Source organism: Strix aluco, chromosome 1, assembly GCF_031877795.1.
Source record: "Strix aluco isolate bStrAlu1 chromosome 1, bStrAlu1.hap1, whole genome shotgun sequence".
NCBI lineage: Eukaryota > Metazoa > Chordata > Aves > Strigiformes > Strigidae > Strix > Strix aluco.
In genome coordinates, this window is record NC_133931.1 from 53,934,273 (window position 1) to 53,957,004 (window position 22,732).

Below are 22,732 nucleotides of genomic sequence, written 5' to 3' on the forward strand. Positions count from 1 at the left end.
ATCCTAAATTTCATCCTCAGAATGCCAATGAAGTTTAGAAGTCTTCTAGCACATGACACCAAAACATGAGCTATGCATTTTTCCGGAGATAACAACTGGAAGCTATATTGCTAGAATCTATTAATAGAAAATAATTATTCTCTTTTTATTGGGAAAAAAAGCACCTCAGATGTCTGAGACTGATTTTGCCAGCATGTTTTCCTCATTTCTGTAGTGAGTTTCATTCACAAGACAGTATCCTACCTCGAACAAAGACATAACCACTGTACTCTTCATAGTAGTCTCCCATCACCACTCGTAGAGTGTAAAGACCTTCATCTTCCTTGTTTGCATGAGTCAGTGTTAATGAAGCTCGCTCCCCACTCCAGTGCATCTGGACCCATTTGGATGGTGTAATAAGAACACCTAGAAATTAGATAATTTCATTATGAGAACTAGCTGGATCTACTGAGGAATAGATTCTGAATACAAAGAATATATTGGAATAGATTGGACATACATGAGACCATTCTTATTATGCAACTTTCTGTTTTTGAACACAATCATAAATTACAGCTAATTCTGCTCTCATGCCAATTTTGTCTTCACTTTCAAAGTGTAACTTCAGAAAGCAACAGCTTTTATATCAGCTGCTGCACAAAACACTTGTGCAACTACTTAAGAACTGTGTTGGCATATAAATAAATATTAAAAGCTATGTGGTGTATGTAGATGGACCGCATAGATGTTGGAGCTGATCAAAATGCTTCTGATTTAAAAATTTTTTTAAGAAAGAAAAAATCCCTAGAAGACATTTTCACAGTGCTTTGTCAGTTTTCTAACTGTGGTTCCATTTCAAAAAGCTAAATTTTGAAAAACTTTTAATTGAAAAAAAGAAAATATTACTGTTTGGAAATCTGAGAAAGTGATGACCAAATCATAACATTCACATATGCTGAAATAAATAAAGATTTACATGAAAGAAGTTTATATTTCTTCTTGTCAAACATTCTCACCATTTCTGTACCATTCAATGTCTGGTTTGAAACGCTTGATATCGGGACTGATGACAACTGTGCAGCCCAGACTCATTGTCTCGCCTTCTCTCCCAAAGGCTACATCAAACTTGTCGACAAATCTGATTTCAAACCTGGAAGCATAGCCATGAGGGGTAACGCCAACTGTATAAGGGAAAAAAAAAATCTGGCTGTTTACTTTTTCTTTCCTTTTGTGACAAGAGTAGGATGCAAAAGTACCCAATGATTATGAATATAATCTCAGGTGAAGTTTAAGGTATAAACAGGAACAATATATATCCAGTCATCATCTTCAGAGATAATTGCAGTATTAAATAATCCAAGCCCTTACTACCATAGAGAATCAACTATTTCTTTATTCATACAACTCTAGTTCTTACAGATAGTTCATTTTATCAGGGAGAGGCTCCTGCAGAATTTCATTCCAGAATTTCCAAAATTTCAGATCCAGTGTTTTATCATTTTATCATAGGGTTTGTTTTATAAATTAAAAATACTTATATTTATGGTTAATGATTTGTTCAGGTCAAGATGATCTTTAGCTTACATGATTCTTCTCTTTCCCTGTTTTAACTCCTTGCTCCACCTCAGGGCAGTCATGTGTCAACTCAGTCTTCATTTTTATAAGATAAAAAACCTGGGGCAGAGGGAGGGGGGCAGGGGGAGCTCTTAATAAAAATGAGCTCTCCATTCCCCAGGCATTCAGGTAGCCTGCTTCTGTACTTGCTTCTGAATTTATCTTTCCTGATGCTGTGTGACCCAAGTTGTGCAGTATTCCAGACAGAATATCCTAAGTGCCTTACACTCGTACTGCACATACATGGCACAGAGGCTTCCATGTTTATTTTGAAAATAAGCTCAGCTGATAAAACCTATGGTCCCATTTTCCTTTTCCACAACTTCCCTACACCGTAGTTCTCAGTCTTCCTGTGATCAATGAATATACGCAAATCATCGTCTTCCTTTCCCATAACCAAGTAATAAATCCCAAACTATATTGGAAATGTGTGGTCTTGCATTTTGCAATGTGGTACATAATCTTGTTTCTATTATTTCAGAGCTTTGGTATATAAATGCCAGCTAGTTTGCCTTTGTAGCATACCTCTGATTCTATTTGTGCTGCTACAATAAAAGAAATGTCTGTTAGTCTCATCTGTCAAGCCTTCCATGCACAGGGCCCCTAGGGCACTTCACCCACATGGCATAGGTAGGTGGACTGTCTTAACATCTTGGAAGTATCTATGTGATAAATCACTTAAAAATGTGAGGTTTTCAGGTAAAACAAACTACATTTTTTACCTTGATATATCCAAAATATTCAAATTAGGTTCTGGTTATTTGATCTTTTCTATGCATTTTCGCAATACATGGAATCGTGTAGCTGCAGACAAGAATGATTAAGTCAACTACTCTACTTATGCACATGCACTCCTTGCTTTTTTTCTAGGCCATGTTTTGCATATTGCAAAATGCAAGTGTCCCTCTCTTCGATAGATTTTATTCCACAGTGAAGTGTGATATTAAAAGGATGTTTCTTATATAAGAAAATAGCCATAGACCTAGAAGACACCTCACCCTATAGGTGAGGCTAACACCATCTGAAATTGTAGAGCTCAGTACCTTTGTAAATCAGACCTGCTTCCTTTTTAAATAATGTTACAAAGTATTCTGCTGAGTCATTTGTCATGATGTGGCAACTGTAAATGGATGCATCAAACAAACATATATTGCAACTTACAGCCCAGAGGCATGGAAGTTCCAGCATACAAAAGACTTGCATCAATTTCTCCTTTGTACCCTAGACAGAAAAAGAACAATTTCTGTCACTATCACCAAGAGGTAAAGGCTCTCTGAGCCACAAAACCAGAATGGTAATGTGCATCTTCACAAAAAAACTCAAAGGAAATATTTTGCAAACCTACTCTTTACCACGAGGGAAGCATAAGCCGAAATTTCTCCTTTAACATTCATAGCAGAGGCCCGATACTGAGCAGTGTCATCAAAATCACATCTAAAATGATACAAATGATTAGGCAGGGCACCCATTTACACCTTGGCATAGCCTCTCCTATGTTTTAGATTAAAGAAACCCTCAGAAATCTGGATAAAATCTATAAAGAAGTAAAAGCTTGGGAGACAGACACACTGGACACTGTGGACTGATTGTAGCCATTAAGTTTTTATCAATGTTAAAAATCCAATGTTTGAAATAAATGTCTCTTTTCAAATATCACTTACAGATTTGAAATTGAGAATACAGCAGAAGTAGTAAAAAACTGTCTGATAATATTTGTGTAAGTTATCTCTAAGTTATCTCTAATTTACTGTTTCCAGTGGAGAGATGCCTAATGTGGAAGCTGTAGAAATGGTAGATATCATAAAATATTTTCAAAGGGCACCTACCAGTATCTAAATTGACAAATACAGATTGTTGCTGATTGTCAAATTAGTTGATTGGGTCTCATGTTTTCAGTGTTTTTTAATGCAAAGTGACTTCAAAAATTTCCTATTTGGAGGATGAGTACTGTTAAAGATCTTTCTTGTGTGGGAGGACATCTCAGTTCTGTTCCTCATTTCAGTAAGAATCAGGAACTTTGCTGTATTTGAAAAACAGCTAACTCACACATTTTTATCCTGAACTAAATTTTTCTCATGTTTAAATGTACTCATGTAACAGACAAATGGAAAAAGTAATCACAAATGTCCCACATGTTCCTGACTCAGCCATAAATAGAATAATAATCCAGATAAATTACTCAGGTAAATTGCATATCCTCTACTGAGGAAAACCAGAACTGCTTCAAAATTTAGTAGACAACATTCTCCTCAGCTGTACAAACTTGATATCTCTTACATCCCCAAGAGATACATTCACATTTTTCAGGTCTCAATCTATAGCAACATTTCATCTTAAGATATCTGTTAAATTATCTAGTATCCCCTTACGTGCTAATCTCCAGTGAGTGCAGCCCATATCGACTTTCAATTATATACTTGTCAGGGTGGGTCTGTACATCGATGGGCACGTTGTTTTTGTACCTATGGAAAAACAAAGGAACAGTGTGTCACAAATGGAAGTGTATAATTATATACTTTGAAAGGTCAAGTGCTTGATGTTTGAAATATAACATCAGTTTCTGCATGTTTCTCCTAGATAAACTGTAGTCTAATTTCCTGCGAAGACATTACATATCTTTGGAAGCTTAACCTCTCTCTCTCTTTGACCCACCCCAGGTGCATTTTATTTTCTAATTCAAAGGAGAAAACAGTCTTGAATGGTGGTACTACTACTTGTATTACTACTACTTGTAAAGGAACAGAGGAGTCACATGAGCAACATCTCAGAGTTTTGTGCACTGCAAACAATGAAAAATCTGTAGCATCCTTACCTACTAGGTATCGTACACATTTTGTTTGGTTTGCATACTTGATCTACTTTTAAAACATGCATATTCACAAAAATGTCAGGTAGAAAGTTAACTTTTTTTTTACTTGCATAGCTAGGTTGACAGAAGCCCTGAAGGGGTTAGACTGGTAAAGAAAAGTTGTCTTGCTGGTAAAGTGCATTGCAGCGAGGGATCTGGCAAAAGCTGTGCTACCAAAAACTTCTCTGCCTTTACAGGTATGACTGTAACTATGACTGTTTTCTGGTAGAAGTATATATTCAGGTAGGAAAATTTTGATGTTCAAAATTCCCAGTAAATAATTTGAAGGAATGAACAAGTACTGATCAGCAGTGAGCTGGTACTGCTAATTTCAGAATTTATATAAACAGCTTGAGACTCACAGAGGGAGACTTCAGAGGTTCATGATAAATTCTTCCTCACCAATTGTTGCATAAAAAGTCACTCATTCTGGACAATACATGGTGTAACCAAGTAAATGCTCTAGTGAATCCTGTCTTAAGTAAGCACTAGTAATATGGAACAAACTGGCAATGGGATCCTAATAAAATTACATACTGAATTGTATTCAGTACATTTGGGATTCATTTGAGGGCTACAAAGAAAGAATGTTTCTTAAGAAAGTGTCTTCCTCTAACATAACTTTCCCTGTGCTCCATAAAGTTTGTATAAAAGGGAAGAGGAAATATAAATTATCATAGATAAAAGTATCTTTATCTCTTACTTTGATGTAGCTTAAATAAACCTTTCTCTTCATAAGCTGTAACAGACATCCATCCAAAGAGCTTTGCTTCTTCATTTCGGATTTTACATTTTAAATCTCTCATGATTTTCAGGAACTGATCTGGTGTCAGTGGCTTGCCCCACTTCACCAAACAAGTCAATAATAAGCAATTTTATTTTTACCAAGAATATTATTAGTTTAATATGTCTCAAGATCAAGCTATACCTGCAATAAATCTGAAAATTGCCTTTCAGCATTTTCAGTGTTGTGGAATAAAGAATATTTCCCTGGCTACAAATATTTGGGCACAGTAATACACTGGGATTTTTCCAGGTGCCAAAGTGAGCAAGAATCATAAATCCTGATGTTTTTCATCCTCATCTTCCTCTCAGCAAGACATCTATGAAAAGGGACTCAATGCAGGGCAATACTCTGTATTCTGGACTTCAAACAGTTGCAGAGGTGCTTGACCTCATTACAGATCTCCTACTGCTTTTTCCTGACTTATAGCAAAAAATAATACATGGATCCAATAAGAGTAATCCATTCGCCACCACTCTTAACCTCATCTGTGCAATGGTGACCCCCAGACTGATCTGCCTGGGAACATCTGGGCATCTTTACATTCCATGTAGTGTGTCAAATGGTTCAGAAAATAGAATAATGCCATCAGTTCCTAATATTTTCCAGGGAATATGAAATCCTGTGAAACAGAATGTGATTTCATAATCTCTTTAATTTTTCTTCAAAAGGCTGGGCAACCCTTGGATCCTGTTGGCAGCAAAGGCATTTGGTAGCATGTGGTGCTGTGCAGAAACAAGCTTTAACTGAGTCATGCCAGCAGCAAGAAGTACTTTCACTTCTTTTGTCTTCGTTATCAGGTAAGCAAAACATAATTGATTCAATTATTGTTTATTTATATTCATTTATGGAAAGAATAGGGCTCATGTGCTAGAAGGACCACTTGTTATTTCTGGAAACGCAAATTCCAGAACCACCAAGTCATTAGCTAATGTTGGACTGCAACCTCCCACTGTCATTATGCACTGATACGCTTTCTGCTACTGGTTTCAAATGTCCTGGGTTTTCCATATACTTTTTCCAAGGGAGTCAGAACAGCTGCATCAGAAAATAACGTTTTCTTTAGAGAAAGTTCATGAAGCTTTGTAATTTTTCAGGCACAGCATGAAAAAAAGGTCTTCACTGCTTATACAAAGAATGACTGTTTGGAATACATGACTGACATTTCATTAGAAACGCTGAATGAAAGCTGACAGATCCAGGTCAGCAGTATTCTTTGTCTCAGAGAAAAGACACCTGCTGAAATGGCTGTAAACCCTTTTTTACCACTAGTAGCCTGTGGCAAACTGAAATCCCTTTGGAATTCAGATGTATGTTTAACGTCAGGTTTTTGGGATAAGGTGAATCTCAAAGTGAAAATGGTTCAGCTCTTGTGTAAGTGGTTAGGATTCAGGTTACAGAGCTGGGTTACAGCCATGAGCGTAGCTGACCATTCCTTATGTCCAGCTGAGACCAGACCTGAAAGGTTGATCTGGAATCCTCTCTAGGAGGAATGTCAAAACAGGGCACTAGCAACCCTTACGTGATGGGAAAAATGTGTCTGTGCAGAGCCTGGCTATTGGTTTTCATAGTCTAAGAAGAGAGATCAAGTGACTTCGTGGGCACCAGCTCTGGCCTATTAATGTACCTCTTAGTAGCACTTTTTATCAAGTCCTGAGATTAAGGTTTTTAAGATATAAATAAACACAGAGTCCATGAAGCAATTCAAGTAGTAAATTGCAAAATATGAGTATTACTTAACATCATGATATAGTAGATGTTTACTGTTGTCTCCACAAATAGAATCTCCATAGGACTTATTCCTAACTAATGCTTAACGCTGAACACAGGCTTATTCTTTGTTCATTTTATAAACACATACATACATTTTATATACACATTCTAGAAGAATATTTTAAATTAAATAATGAGCATCAAATTTCATTTTATGTTTGAAAAAAGTTATTACCTATTATCTTAACAAATTGATGGCATCTCTGTAGCATGAAACAGATAAGAAAGATCAGCTCAATAGATGGTGAGACAGTAAAGCTTCACAAGTCACTGTTAGTTAAGCTAAGTTCAATTCCAGTCAGGGTAAAGTTTAACCCCAAAGTCAAATTAGACCTTCATCTATGACTAAGAGCGTATTTTGGAGTTCCCACAGTAAAGATTTAGTCCAAAGATCATTCAAGTGTATAGAAGGTTTCCAATAGCCTCCAAAGTTTTCAGAAGATTTGGATGGTCCTGGATCTATCTGCAGTCTTCCACTTTGAATAATTATGATGTGTCTGCTATGAACACCCTGCATCATGAGACTTCAGTTTCATGGAGATTCAGTACTATAACTGCTCAGCAGCCAAGCAGCTAGTTCTTAACCAAAGCATGCTTTAATGCTTCAGGGACATTAATGGCATTTGTAGACTAAACAGAAGCATTTGGAAAACATTATTTTAAGGATAGTACTGATGATAACTTAAACTGCTATTTTTCCTTCATCACCAGACAGAAAGAATTTATTGGATGTCTCTATGAAAAAAAAAATCTATGTATTCCCATTGCTACATAAAGTACTATTTCGCCTTTTAATACTTTGCTTTCTTTTTGTACAAGGTGAATTGCAAGGTGTTTGACAGGCCTTTGTACCTGACTTTCTTATTGAACTTATATCTTTCCAGAAAAAATACCACATTCACTGAGATGACTTCAGATATTGGTTATGTGATGACTTTCAGTGCTAGAGATACAAACTTACCATGTAACACGGGGTGCTGGCCAGCCAGCCACAGAACAATGGAATTTGACATTTTGCTTTTCCCAGATAGTGTGGGAACGAGGCTCAATAATAAACTCAGGAGCATGCAAAAGTTTATCTTGATTCAACTTCTTGTGGAATGCCTGAGTGTCTTCTAGCTGAAAAAGAAACATTTGATTATAAACTCCAGCAGTTATAAGTGCAAATTACTAATACGTAAAAACCATACTTTTTTAAAGAGCAGTAAGAAAATATGCAATTTTTATTTAAAAATCCAGACAGACATACTTAATGTATTTATCTCACCTGGACACTGAAAACAAAGTTTTCATCTTCAAGAAGTTCCCCTTCCCAAATAGCTAGAAATTTTTTTTTCCTTAAAACTATTCTAAGTAAAATCATTTTCCACATTTAATGATTTCTTTTAATAGAGAGTGAAAGGTGAAATAGGTCTGAAACTCAAATGTCTTCTTTACTTTTTCTCTAATGCAAGATCGTATATGCCTAGATCATCTCTGGCAGACCTGCTCTCAAACCTTTCCTGCTGATGGGATCATTCATCCTCCCAGGGTAACTGTTTCAACTGCTTGGCTATCCACAGAGCTGGAAAAAAAATCGTAATACACTATAAATCTTGCTTTCTGCAAACTAAACTATTTATTTTCTGCCTTAACTTTCACATATATGGAGAATGACAGGTCCCTGTATTAAGGTTATTAAAAGAAGACAGCTTTCGTAATCCTCTCAGTCTTTTAAAAACTGTGCAAAACCAGTTTTCCTTCCAATTGTTGTTTCTTAGTTCTGGGCAGGTTCTACTTGTCCTCAGTGTTCATAAGACAGTAACTACTCATTATCAGAAGTCCAACAATCTCTGACACAATTAAATAATTGTCCCTATGTTTTAATAACAATACTTTTGTTAACACACTCTAGAATGGCATTTGTTTTTATACAACGACTGACAATAAATTGACTGATATTAAATTTGTGACCTAACTTCCAGATCCTCAGGTACTTCTACCTAGCCAAGCATTCCTCATTTACTTGTTCTTTTCTTTCTGTGTGTAGTAATTTCCATTGGTTGTTAACAAATTTTACCTTCACTGTTTCTCAATTTTTTGAGATTATTTTGAATTCTTACCTTTCCTTCAAAGTGTTTACACCCTTTCCAGCCTCACATCATGAGGATATTTTATAAGCATATCACTAAATCTTTTTCTCAAAACATTAATTTGCTAAATTAAACATATTTGCACTTGATATATTCTGCCAGTCTAGTCATAACATACTTGTATATTTTTCAAGAAGTTACACCAAAGCTACCCACAATTAGAGATTAAGTTCCAGATGTTTTTGGCAAATCCCTCCTTAATTTACACCCTGTGATTAAAACTCTGGGGTAAACACTTTGGACAAGCTTATTCTCAGGCCATAAAAATCCAGAAATTACCCCATCACCTTCTTATTGGCAAGGTACATATATATCGGCACCTTTTCTCTCTGCCCAGCAACTGCCTCATCGTCCAGGTGAAGGGTGCTGTGCCATTTAACTAGGTGTGGGCATGACCAGAGAGTGTTCCCCGGCCTCATTCTCCCTCCCTTTCTCCCAGCACAACAGACACATTCCTGGTGCCTACCTCAGGCACAGTGCCTCTTTTCTTATCCACCTGACAGGAAGATAACAAGACTTTAAGTCATTGAAAAGGTTTCCATTAAAAGTACTTTGGTGTTTTACTACGATTTTTGTGATTGCCCATGGTGTAAATCAGGGCCCTGTTGTGCTAGGCACTTTACAAACACCAAACAAAGAACACCCATGCTGTTTACAGCCTAGGTGTTAGTTTCTACTCTTTTACCGTTTTCTTCAGGGCCACACGTTCAGCAGACTCCCGGATTGCTACTTTCCTTGATTTTTTTTCACGATGTTGCTCTTCAGAAGTTGACTTGGCCACCTTGCTGACACTAACTCCTTCACCTGTGGCAAAAAGATTCCTCTTGGCAACATAGGCAGCACTTTCTTTAATTCTTTCTTCTTCCGTGTCTGTGATCCCACTGATACTCACTTCTCTGAAAGAATTTTCAAAAAGCAGAATCCCATTGGAAAATGCTGAGAACATAATCCATTTATATTTTACATCAAATTAGCAAACTACAGTGGCCAACACTCTTATATATTTCTGCTATTACAGTCTCATATGTATTCAAAGCAGAAACATGGAAGGACACTGCAGAATGACTATTTCATTCTCTAAAGTCATGGCTGTTTTCAGTGCCTCTCTGCATAAGTATGCCATACACATTTTCAGTTTAGCCATTATCCTGCTGTGGTCTTATATCTCCATTGCTATAAAGATTAGTGTAAGGAATACCCACAGATCTCCAGTTATTGACTTACAGCTGCAGCATTCATAATAACACTACCAAAGGGGCAGGAGATAATTGTAGCTAATTGATAGTTGTATAACAATGTCCTCATTTGTGATTTATACAAAAAGCCACATTACTATCTATCACAAAAAGTTGTCTTTATTCATAGAAAATTCAATCCCGTAATGTTTGTAGGGTAACTGTTCTTCCAAATGTTTTCAAGAAGATGATTAAGGATTTCCTTGAAGCATCCTCCTCAGGATTTCTACAGAGGCAAGATGCAAGGAATGGTTACTCTCAGTGGGTACAATCCTGTTTCCATACGCACAGTAAAAGTACCCTTGCAAGTCATATTGTTTGGGCACTCTCAGAACATTATAGCTGCTATAGCAGTGCATGTACAATGAGAGTTCACTGGCTTAAGGAGAAACATTAACATCCTTCTGCTGAGTTTAGTTACTTTAGGGTAACATTAGATGGCACACTGAAAAGAGGTTCTGTTTAAGTTCTTGTTAAGTGCCATCTTGCAAGCACTATAGAGAAGGCAGCCTCTGTTTATTTCCATGATGCACTCAAGCACAGCCTTACTATCTTATCATAAAATTCTCACTACTGCTACAAAGCAAAAAGATTAGGAAGAATGAATTTTTTGTTTTCTTTTAAATTGTTAATATTATGCATTTGATAGCACATCTCAACACTCAAGAAAATTTGGATTCAAGCCCATAATTAACTGTCCAGCCCCTTATCTTTGAGCTATGAAATCAGTTCAGTGAGATGCAAGACAGTCAAGCAGTGGCATGTGCTGTAAACTTAATTACACATCAAGATTGCTCTAAAGACTAAAAAAGCTTAATTAACAGCATAGAGCTTTGACCTCCCTCATGCATTCAAATTCTGCGTTGAACTTTGTGTTTCAGGCTGCTTTAACAGGATGATCCTTTAAAGTATCAGTGGGATGATTGATTGTCCTCACTTAGGCACATCAGCTACCCCACAAATGTCTTCTGAAGGTGCAGATATATGGCAGAGATTTCTAAAGACAATCTTGAAAACTCATTTTAATGAATATGAATGTAGCTGTCTACATTCAGTTTAAATGGATCAGTGGCGTTTTCCTTCAAAGGAAAGCTGACATTATTTCCTCCTTAATTATAGTAGTTATGATCTCAGCAACTTCACAGTATGGACCCGCTCCTCAAGGCATAAAGCATCTTCTGGGAGCTGATGAATATCCTCAGACTAATATAGGACTTGGCCTAGTAATCTGCAGTAGTGGTCCCCAGATGCTTTTGATCAACCGTATTAAATATTTAGATTTGTTAATCATTTCTTCCTGTTATAATCTTCCCAGATCAAAGAGAAACATGTTCCCTGAAACGATGAATGCATCAGAAACAGCACAGAGTACCATTTAAGAATTTATTCTGCAGGGGTTTCAGTAGAAAACATTTTTCAAACAGAAACAATGGGATCAAACCCCAAATGACACACACAAAATATTATTTAAAGGGTATCTGCCATCTGCAGTCTTTTGGCATAGGCTTATTAGTGGTTGCAAATAGATCCACAAGACACATCCAGTACCTTTAGCACCTATGGTATTAAATCAAGCTCTGGGTGTTTTATTACCTAGAATACTGGCCGTCTGTCCTTAATTTTATCTTGCAAGGATTAGGCTAGGTGTTTAAGAAGAACAGTTTTGAAGTGAATAATCTGAGCAAGGGGGGTTTTTACAGCAGAACCTGAGGGCTCCAAAATAGAACCAAATAATGGAAATGGTGACACGGCACTGAAGGTCATCCAGCAGCACAAGCAACAGCTCCAATGAACCCACAGAAAGCTGACCTTTATAAATAACTATTCCTTGTAAAACCTATCTGCCCATGGGTAACAACACATCAATTTCACAGGAGAATTTGGGAATGACATAGAACATGCACATGGTTCAATGGGCTTCAGCTGTTATCTTTCAAACAAAAATAAATATCTGTTAGGAATGTGGCATGCAAATTCCATAGTCTTGGCATGTGGTCATGAACATGATGCCAACAGAAAAAAAGCCTAAAACAGATACCCCAACCAGTTCATGCCACGTTGAGTTGGGCACCCTAACAATCATCATATGACCTTTTTGTATTTTTTAACAAATAAACTGCCCCTATTTGGGTCATTTCAGTGGCACAAAAGCACACACAACTTCCTGAGTTGCCATGTGCAAAAAGTAAGATCAATACTGACAATAGTAAGAAGAAGAAGAATAGTAACAATGATGTAAGAATCCAACAGTATCTTTTAATATAGGATCCCAAAGTATTGCACAGACACAAGCAAATGAAGATACACACCATCACACTGAGTTAGATATTACTGTATGCATTTTACAAAAAAGTAAAATGAGAAAAGATTATTTGTTAGGATTTCTTAAGATGTTAACATGATGTGATAAGATCACAGGGGTCTGTAAAGAAGCTAAGATCATCAATCAGGAGTACTAGTCATGATTTTCAACTATTGACCAACACTATAAATTTTATTTTTGTATACTCAAGACACAATAAAGAGGAAGGATATTTGTGCTTGAGGGCATGGGAGACAGGTGATGGTGACCTGCAAATCTACTGCTACATAAGCAGGAACACCAGGTGAGACGCAAAGGTAGTGGGAAACCTTGAAAATATGTTACCACCAGTTTTGTGTGAGACATATTTATGTGTTTCTGTCACAGAAGATATAGCTGAAACTCCAAAACAATGGTTTAAAAAGGCAACGGTGTGTGTTTCTGATTGTTGGTTGGATCAAAGAGTAGTGAATCCGACACAGAAATGTGCAAAGGGTGAGAAAAAAATTACTCTGGGATAGTGGGAGGGAATTAATGAAAACCAAAACTGCTGGTCTCATCACAAAAGCATCACAAATGCTCAAAAGGCCAAAGCAATAGCATCTCCCACTGACAAGGGGGAACTCAGTTTCACATGAAAGCACAAGTCTGGACACAAAGCAGAAGTGACATTGGGTGTTGATTAAGCAGTAGACAGAAAAGCACTGGCTCCCAGAAGCTTGGAAGTGTCCCATGAAAAGTGCTGCAGAAAAAAGACAAGTTGAAGGAAGATTTCTGTTCAACTGCAGGTGGGCAAGGAATTTTTCTCCTGGCCTCCAGTCAGGAAACAGTTTTCCACACCACACCCCAGTATGTGTTAATCTGAACAAGTGACTATGCTCGAACTGCCAAAGACTCCTAATAAAATCAGTATGCCATACCCCAAAAAGGGCAGGGGAGCCTCCTTGCTCATGTTGGTTCTGGCTTCCACATAAAGTTCACATTCAGCTTTACTGAGGACATTGCTGCAGTAAAATGTATTACATCAGTAGTAACCATGCAATAAATACCACCAACACGTGAGATCAGCATGAATCATTACGATGGATTTGAGAAAGTATTTGGTTTAATTCCAGGTGTTCCCTGTGCCAGGACAAAACATTATCACATCATTTCATTGTTTCCATGTTTAATGCTTGGTAAGAGACATTGAATTACAGAACAAGGCTTCAAACCAAAAGAATAAGCTAAATAACATGGACAAGATACTTGTCTGGTTCCCAATAATCAGAGTTATAATTATATCTTAATTTCATAGAAAGTGGCCCTGGCAATGTGTTCAAAACAAACTCCAGACACCTAGGTTCATTTGTCCTGGCACTGGATGATCAACGTCTGATTTTCTGCCAGTCAGATGACTTGTCTTTGTCTTTTTATCACTCATGTGAAGTGCAAACAATCACCTTGAGATCCATTAGTGTAAAAAGAGATTAATGGATTTGTTATTTTATACTTTGTTAATAAAATGTCAGAAATAAGATATCAAACAAAAGTAAAAAGAACATACCGTCCTGTGAATATGGGCACTGAGTAGTCTATGGCTTTGTTCTCTTTGTCCTCAGATACCAAATTGTGTTTTGCTCTCTTTGCTTTGGGACTCATCTTATAGGATTGATCTTCAATCATTAAATTGGAATCTTTCAGTCTGAAATAAAAATAATATTGTTAAACTCAGAAAAAAAAGTTGTTAAGAAACTCTCAAAAATAAGATTAAAGTACTAAAAATTTTTGCTCTCTTGTTTGATAAGCAAGAAAATATAATTTTTATGAGTCATGGCTTCAGAGTTATTAAACACATAACTAAATGCACTTTTGACAAACTCATCATTACAAATATAACACTGATGCCCCTTGATATTAAATTTAAAGAGAGAGAATAAGCAATATACCTGATAACAATGCACATTTAATAGCTTCTTGGTTTGGGACTTGGAGAGTTTGTATACCCAGTTTTGGTAGATCCTGAAGTCACTGAGACCACTCAGTAATTCTGAAGATTGTATCTGAACTCATAACCTCTACTTTACCAAAATTTACAGTCCTGAAATTGTCTGGTCCCCAATCAAAATGTTGGTGTGCAAATATATTCAAAGTAATAATGCATTTAAGTGTCTCTACAGAAATTGTAGGTCAGCGTATTGCTCAGTAGCCAGTGTTGCCATGCCCACTGCTCTCCCATACCACCCCAGTCCATTGAAAGTGTAAAGCTGAGTGAGTAACGCCATTTAACATAGCACAGATAAATGATGAGTGGAAAGACAGAAGAGCAAACCAAATGGAAGGCTTCCCTCCCCACCAGCCTGGGAGGGATTCTGAAGAGTGTGAAGCATATTTGAGGCAGTCATTTTGGGTTCATTTTTAACATGGTTACCAGTTGTGTTAACAAAGTTCCAGATACCTCCCTCCTCCTTTCCCAATACAACACATCTCTAACTCCCAGATCTATGGAATATCCTAATTAGCTGTCAGCCTTTTATAAATCCCAAAAGTATCTATTCATCTCTGTCTCAACATCACCAAGGGAAATCATATGTGAGTCTGCTTCTGGTCTGGACATTTGTCTATACAGCAGAAGCTTACCACTTACATGCACAGATTGAGGAGGAGAGTTAAGGCACATGGTTTCTCAACAAGACTCATTAGCCCAGACTTGCACTACTAATGTGGCTAACCTGCTTCCCATACCCTGGGTACCTTACACTGGTGGCTCTATGCAGCATGCTGTACACATATAATCAAAACTCATGCTAGCACGGGGCCTCTGAGAATGTTACACATGTATAATATAAGATTACAGATACATACTTGGGCTAATGTTTCCCTTAGGCTGCAACCCTGCAAAAGTACCAAGTTCCAGAGGTGCCACCAACACAAGTCATACCAAGAGAAGTGCTTGATTTCCAAAATACGTGTTGATCTATCCATGTGAGGCTGTGTGTGAGAGATCACATGGGTCCAGTTTCACTCTCCTACCTTTCTTTCCTTTGTTTCTTTGTGCCTGTTCCTTTGCTCAGACTGAGTTCTCTCCCTACCCAATGCCTGTTAAATCTGTCTCCCGTTCTCCAGCTCTCTTAATGTCTTTCTTACTGTCATGTCTTCTCCTTCTCCACCTAGTTCCTTGCCTGAACTTCACAACCCCTCCCACATTTGCTTTCCAGCCCTCATCTCTTTGCCCTGCCACTCCCAGCACCATCAGTCAGAGTTTTCCCCTCCCTTCTGATTAGTGCCCATCTCATCAGACTTGGCTGTATTTGGCTAACCCAGCATCGCAGTGAGGCAGCCCTCTCCTCTGTGCTCCCCAGGTGCCCACTTTATAGCCACTATCACCAACCCTACAGCACCACTGCCGAGAAACACTTGGTCCAAAGGATAAAAGCAACCGTGCACCAGTTCCTCCTTCCTCCTCCCCCTGTATCCTGGTTTCCATGCAAAAAAAAGCACAGTCAGAGAGCAGCTGTGGCACACACCGCAGGACTGGGGCCAAGGGTTTACCACATCAGGCACCACTGGGTCAGCCAAGGCACAGACCAAGTCTACAGGAGAGAGGCGCTGTCTCCTCCAGGGTCCGATGCCAGGCATTACCCAAAACAGCCCAGGAGAGAGTCCAAGGGATGCGGATCCAGCTTTAGGGATGGAAATCCAAGCAGAAAACACTTGGGAACCATCCAAACAGAGTAAAATAAAAAGGAAGAGACAGAGTGAAACAAGGTATGCAATGGCCTCACTCCTGGGTTGGACAACGATGTAGTACAATCACTAAGGCCAACCACAAATGCATTGGGAGAACTTGTCGTCAAATAAGTGGCAGGAAACATCAAAGCAAAGTATTTTCATTATTTTTCATAATTGAACTATAGTCTGTAAGGAGCTGCAGTTCTTTACTTAGCAGGTGACTCTTATTCCTGTCCTATTTTAAAATGGGACAAACCTGGAATTTTGACTCTGCCATCAGATTTCCTAGTGGCTTTAGGCTGAACCCTTTAGGAGGCCACTTGATTCCTGCTTTGTTTCTAGATCAAGAAGGATCACAGTATCATTTGAACTTCAGTTTAAATGTCAACAAGTTTCTATTTTCTTAAAAGTAGATGAAATGTGGTCAAAATTTCAGTTCAGGCATTTTCAGCACTGTTAAATCCAGACTAACTCTTTGTTCCGAAAGGAGAATTTGGCTGTTCTGTAAGTTTAGTTTTCAGTTAAAGTCCAGATTACACGCTTATGTAGAGAATTAATGGGGAGCATACATAGCAGTTCCCATCACTCTCCGCTAGGACTTTCGTTGATGTCTTTCTTACATGGTTGTTTTTTTCCCTATCTTTCACTTATAGCTCTCTAAAATTTTGTGAAAAGGAAAGAATAAATTGCTATACATTCTATTTGTTTAATGATTGGTTTTTTTAATCAAACACTCCAAGAGTTTGAAGTTGAATATCTTTCATCTTTTCTGCCTTCCACAGCTGGCTTTATTAAAATATTCCCCCAGATCCTTCAGATTAATGCCAGAGATCTCCAACACAATGGAGCCTGAGAAACAGGGATGGAACTAGGACTTTTATTGAGATATGGTACTAGGACTTTTATTGAGGTATGATGACTAGGATGAAAACATCATACATGCACAGCTGATTCCCACTCTCTTCCAAGTTTTCTAAGCCATATATCTCTTGACTGAGGCACCTTTTGCTGCAGCCACCTGATTATTTTCTGGATTACTACTCCTGAATCCTTCATGTTATTGCATCCTTTGGTCGGCCCTTGTGTGTATGTGCCCAGGACCAGAAAAGCACCTTTCTAGATACCTTTTCCTCTCTTCTTCTTTCTCTGGAAGGGGCAGCTGCAGTGACAGTTGTTGTGCTATCTTCAAAGAGCAACAGTTGCATCCCAATACTTTATAGTGGTACAGAAGAGGGAGCACTCAGCTACCAAAAGTGCAGATGATAACTGTGAGCTGAATAATGGATCCATGTGGATCCTGTAATTTTCTACCATTCTCATATTGCTAACGCAATGCTCCAACCAATTTATTTCAGTCATCTGCTCTTCCAGAAACTTGACCTGGACTAAGCAAGGCCCTGGTGAGAAATGTTTCATTGAATAATGCTAATGGTGCTTTTAGATCAGTTTCCTATTCCAGCAATTGTCAAGAGCAGGTAAGAAGAAGGTTTATGTAGAGAAATATCTCCCTTGACAAATCCTTTTGGTTTCAAGCAAAGGCCTAGGACATCCTGAGCCAGAGATTGCATCCTGGCTGCAGCAGTGAGCTTAACAATTTATTTGTATATGAAAATAGTACTTTCTTTTGAACCTGTTTTAATCTGCCAATTTATAATCTCTTTTGTGCTCACTTGCCGCTCTGTGTGAAAAATCTTTCCTTGTTCACTCTCTGAACATCTTTCACTATTTTATACATCAGTGTTACATGCCCATGTTTGCCTCCTTCCCAAGGTGAGAGCCCTGGTGTCTTACCTTCTCCTGACGGAAGGTATTCCACACCTCCTACTACCCTCCTTGCTGATATCTGACCCTTTCCTAGTTTCAGACTGTATTTTTTGACGTGAGATGACCAGAACTGCAGCTAGTATTTCAGCTACGAGCAGACCTTGGATTAACACACAGACACAATATGCTTTCTGTTTTGTTTTCACTTTCTCTCACAGCTGTTGCTAAATTTCTAATTGCTTCATGACCACATCAGAGCATCCGGCTGGTGTTTTCAGAGAGGTATCCAGAGTCACTCCAAAATCTTTTTAGAATTGGTCTGCATAAACCAAGAGCTGAGATAGAAATTTGAAGCAGCAGAAATTTTTTTCCTTTCCAAATCCTCTTATCATTTGCTTCCACTCAGGCAGAGCTATATGGAGGCTAGTAGAAATGCATATTCAAATGGAGCTCTTTGCATCAGAAAACAAGTTGATCACTATTTCTATCATGAGGTTTATTTCCCCTTTTTCCTTTTTTCTTATTACAATTTCTTCCTGTATAACACAGAAACCAAACCCTGCCTACAACCATTATTTAGGTAGCCCAAAGGAGGATTCTGCTTTCTTGAACCAGAATCTAAAATCTTGCCCTTTATTTTAAAATGTTCCAACCGTTTACCTGATATGTGGAACAGAATCTTCCTGGAGGAGAAGGAGCAGGGTATCGGTGCTCTCTAGTTTCACAGGGAGGAACAGTATCATGACCTTTTAACAGCTTTCAGCCTCACTTGATATGCCCAGCTAGCATATGTGTGTTTTTTTCCAGGTCAGATACTATCTGTACTGTCTTATCAAGGTTGGTGACCCAAGCCTACTGTCCTCATTTCTTGATGGTTTTCAGCACATTAAAATATCAGTGTCAACATTTTCCTAGTTTCTCAGTAGAGTCACTGAAGTGGCCATTGGATGGCTATAAATGCTAAAGGCACGGGCATTGTCCTGTAGAGATGTAATAAACAGATAAACACTATTAGCTTTTCCCTCTAGCCCAGCAGAGGAACTAAAGACAACAACACTGTGCAGAGCCTCTGAAACTCCCAAACAGAGGTTTTGTTTCAATGGCTTATTCTCAGATAGAACTCTACTTCAATATGTTAGCACTGCCCTTGTTTCTGTGCTGAAAAACCTGAAGGGACAGGTTTTCCACTCTGAACAAAGAGAGTCTGAGTGCAGTGGATGTAGAAATGTGTTCTAGGAGTGGACCACAACACCCTATTCCTTAGTTATTCCACCCCTGCATGAAAAGGCACATGTAAGCTCTTTTACACCTCTAGAAAATCATGTATCTTGTCCTTAGCATGCTTTTGTTATGTCTCTCTCTCACTTTATTCTGACAGCAGAAAGGGATGCATTTGGTATACACACACAGCTGTACCAGCTGTACCTGCCGGGGCTCCATTAGCCAAGAGGCATTTTTCAGTTTTCCAGGCTCTCTTTCTAGCAGCTGCTTCTTTCCTAATATGCAGTGTTTGAATTTACTCACTGTAAAGAGGAGAGAGCGGATTGGCAAACCCAGTTACAGGAAAGAAAAGAAAAAAATTTCAGAAGAGAGCTTTTTAAAACCAGCCTCTAAAGATGAGAAGTACTCTCTGCTGACTATATTCAAAGTTGCTGACAGATTTGCCACAAGCCCAGGCAATATCGCTGGCAATAATGGCACTGTTCACTAACACAGCTTCCACAACAGATTTTTCAAGGGGAATTGTTTCCACATAGCAGGTCTCATTAAAACAATTTCCATGCTTGGCTATGATGTTTGGACGCCACCGTCTTATCCCTCACCTATAATAAACCAAAGGATAAACAGTGCCAAGATCATGGTCTTCTCATGTTTCTTAAAGTTTATTATTTACTCAGCCCTGTCCCAATCCTGGTTACACTATTGCTAGAAGAACATTCATTCTTACTGTCTGGCAGCCTAATTAATTGCAATTTAGTAAGGCACCTCTCCTCTGTTTTCTTGGTTCACCTGTATTATGCCATGTCTTCTCTGTTATTTCACTTGACCTGCAAAATATATGCCAAATACCTGAGCCGCACCAATAACTTGTTTTCTCTCTAAGCAAATCTCTGGCCCATTTGCTGGCAGATAAACTGTGACACAATGGGATTATCTGATGCTGCTGACCAGGAAAATAACACCTGGAAAAGGAGTGAAAGTCTGAACAAAGGTTAATGACTGAGCTTCCAAAAAAAGAGGTACACGGGTTTAATCCAGCAGTCCCTTGTGACAGGTCTGTAGTGCTATGAGCAGTTTTGGCAGACTTGACTCAAAGCTTCTCAGAAGCACTCGGAGGATGGAGCTGTGCTGGGGGAAGAACCGCACAGGAGCTGTAACCTCCCCATGCTGGCAGCCCCTGAGGATGGGACAGAGAAGAGGACAGGTGGCCACAATGGCTTTTTGGAGAAAGCTGCCACCCCTCACCTGTACAGACCCTGCCTGCTCCTCGGAGGAAGCAACACACCCCACTCGTCCTGGCTCTGCGGAAGCCAAAGAAGCAGCATATGGCTGGACCCATGAGCTGGTAGGGAGGGAGGGCTAGGGGTGAAGTGGAAACCTTTACACAGTACCACTGGCTGTCTTTTAGGAGCCCAAGGTTTTGCAGCTTTGGCAAACTGTAGCCAGCAAAACTTCAAGCTTCTGTACTTGCTCTTGGTTTTGCCAGTTTTCATTTCTCTCCTTTCACTTCTTCAAGCTGTCATGGTGTGAAGAAGACTTGAAATGTGGGAAAGGGACAGACCACTTGCAAACAGAGACTTTTTTTTGTCCTCATGAAAAAGCAAGCTGCAGCTCCTTCAAGCTGTCTACAATGTTGAAGCTCTCCTTCAAGTGAGGCTTCAACATCAGAGAATTGGGTTGACATCAAGGTCTTACAGTTTACCTAGTCCACTTCTCCACTGTTTTCCTGTGATGAATTCCTCACATAACACTAACTGCATGTTAACACCATTGCTTTATGAACACCCTCTTCTGTACAATGGATACAGAAAAGGATGAGTCTTAAATTCTGCAAGTATAGTAAAGTTTAGCAGAAGCTACTTTAGGTAAAGTGACCTGAATAAAAGCTTAATATTTGAATAGTATACTTTTCATGTTAGGCTTAATGGGGGTTTATCCACAAAAATATATCCATAATACATAAATATATATTTGATGTTAAAATTCAGTGATATGCAATAATAGTTAGCTGAAGACTTTTATCTGGATTTGGATTCATGTGGCCATTCAGGTTTCACGCAACCACTACTGTTGTAGGTCATTTAGATACAGCATTTCAGTTCAAGGCCCTTTCTAGTTTTTGAAAATTGAACGGGTCTGAAGACTCATTTTCTTTTTTTGTTGTTACTACACCATTCCTTTCATATGGATGAAAACAGAAGGTTTTTGATTTGCCCAATTTATTTTAATAACACTTCTTTTCTCCACATTATCCCTTCAAGTGTTTTGGGCTATCTGGCAAAAACAGTACAAACTTGAAAACAATTACTTAAAACTGGCACTACATTTAACCGTATAGTCACATTATTTGGTCTACTTTACCTCTTGCAAATTGCAGCAAAATGGGCTGCAAAAACCAAATAAATACCAACATAGATGCCATATTAACCATAGATTTAGTTAAATATTGAAATTATCATTCAGAACCATATTCTCTCTTGTATTAATTAAGTTTTGTGCAAGAGAGATTTAAATTGCATGGGTCTAATCTCCTGAGTCATAGTCTTACATAGCAGCACTGAGTTTCTCAAACCTCCAACACATGCACAAGATCACAATAAAAAAGAAGTTACAGCTGAGACATTCTCATCTCTGATTACCAGGGTAGTATATCAATCTGTTGGCAACTCTTGCACTACAGAGTAGCTTGGAAATATGACCAAATACTCTATTTTAAAACAAAAGCTATTATCTCAACCAAAACCTCAGGAAACCTGGAAATGTTTTAGGTTCTCTCCCAGTTAAGAAATTCCCTTTCCTTTAATATTACTTCTCTGATATTAGAGTTCTTCTTGGTGAGAATATACAGGTTTCAGAAGCAACTAATCTGAGATAGCAGAGCCACTGAAGTGTTTGTAACTGGGACTCAGAAGCAGGTTTTGTAAATAATTTTTTGCAACTTTAAGTAATGTTCCCATTTCTTATGGGAAATTTTCTATGAGGAGGAGGCAGCTTTGGGTTAGGGTCAGCAACAGTATGTAGGCACAGCTGCATCACTGCAAAAATTTAGAATATCTTCCCCTACCCAACTCCGTCTGGAAACATAACCCTCAGTCCCAGCATCTCCAGTTTGCTTCCCTTCATCAGATTATAAATGACCTTCTCGCTGCTCCACTCAGTAGTTAATTATCTGCACAAGTGAAATTGTTTCAACAGCAAAGACTGGGTATTACGCAGCCTAAGACAGTCAAGTGGTCAAGTCATTCATCTGGCCTCTAACAGCCTGACGTTCAAATTCCTGAGCAGACCTTGGCAAATAGAGACTTGACCCTGAACTTTCTGAAAACCAAGTGAAGGCTGTAATCACAAGGATTGTTTACTGCAGTACAG

The 22,732-nt window shown here is 38.5% G+C and overlaps 1 protein-coding gene across 5 annotated transcripts in view; it reads right to left on the reverse strand.

Moving 5' to 3' along the window:
• The window catches only part of MYOM1 (myomesin 1), a 78,984-nt gene that overhangs the window by 51,162 nt on the left and 5,090 nt on the right, over window positions 1–22,732 (reverse strand). For all 5 annotated transcript variants that reach the window (XM_074821396.1, XM_074821388.1, XM_074821376.1 and 2 more), the window contains exons 3-10: window positions 14,214–14,351; window positions 9,816–10,026; window positions 7,960–8,117; window positions 3,963–4,055; window positions 2,939–3,027; window positions 2,755–2,814; window positions 996–1,160; window positions 244–405 (exon numbers count right to left, since the gene is read on the reverse strand). In XM_074821396.1, coding sequence (XP_074677497.1) covers window positions 244–405; window positions 996–1,160; window positions 2,755–2,814; window positions 2,939–3,027; window positions 3,963–4,055; window positions 7,960–8,117; window positions 9,816–10,026; window positions 14,214–14,351 — 1,076 coding nt within the window. The remainder of the gene's footprint in view (window positions 1–243; window positions 406–995; window positions 1,161–2,754; window positions 2,815–2,938; window positions 3,028–3,962; window positions 4,056–7,959; window positions 8,118–9,815; window positions 10,027–14,213; window positions 14,352–22,732) is intronic.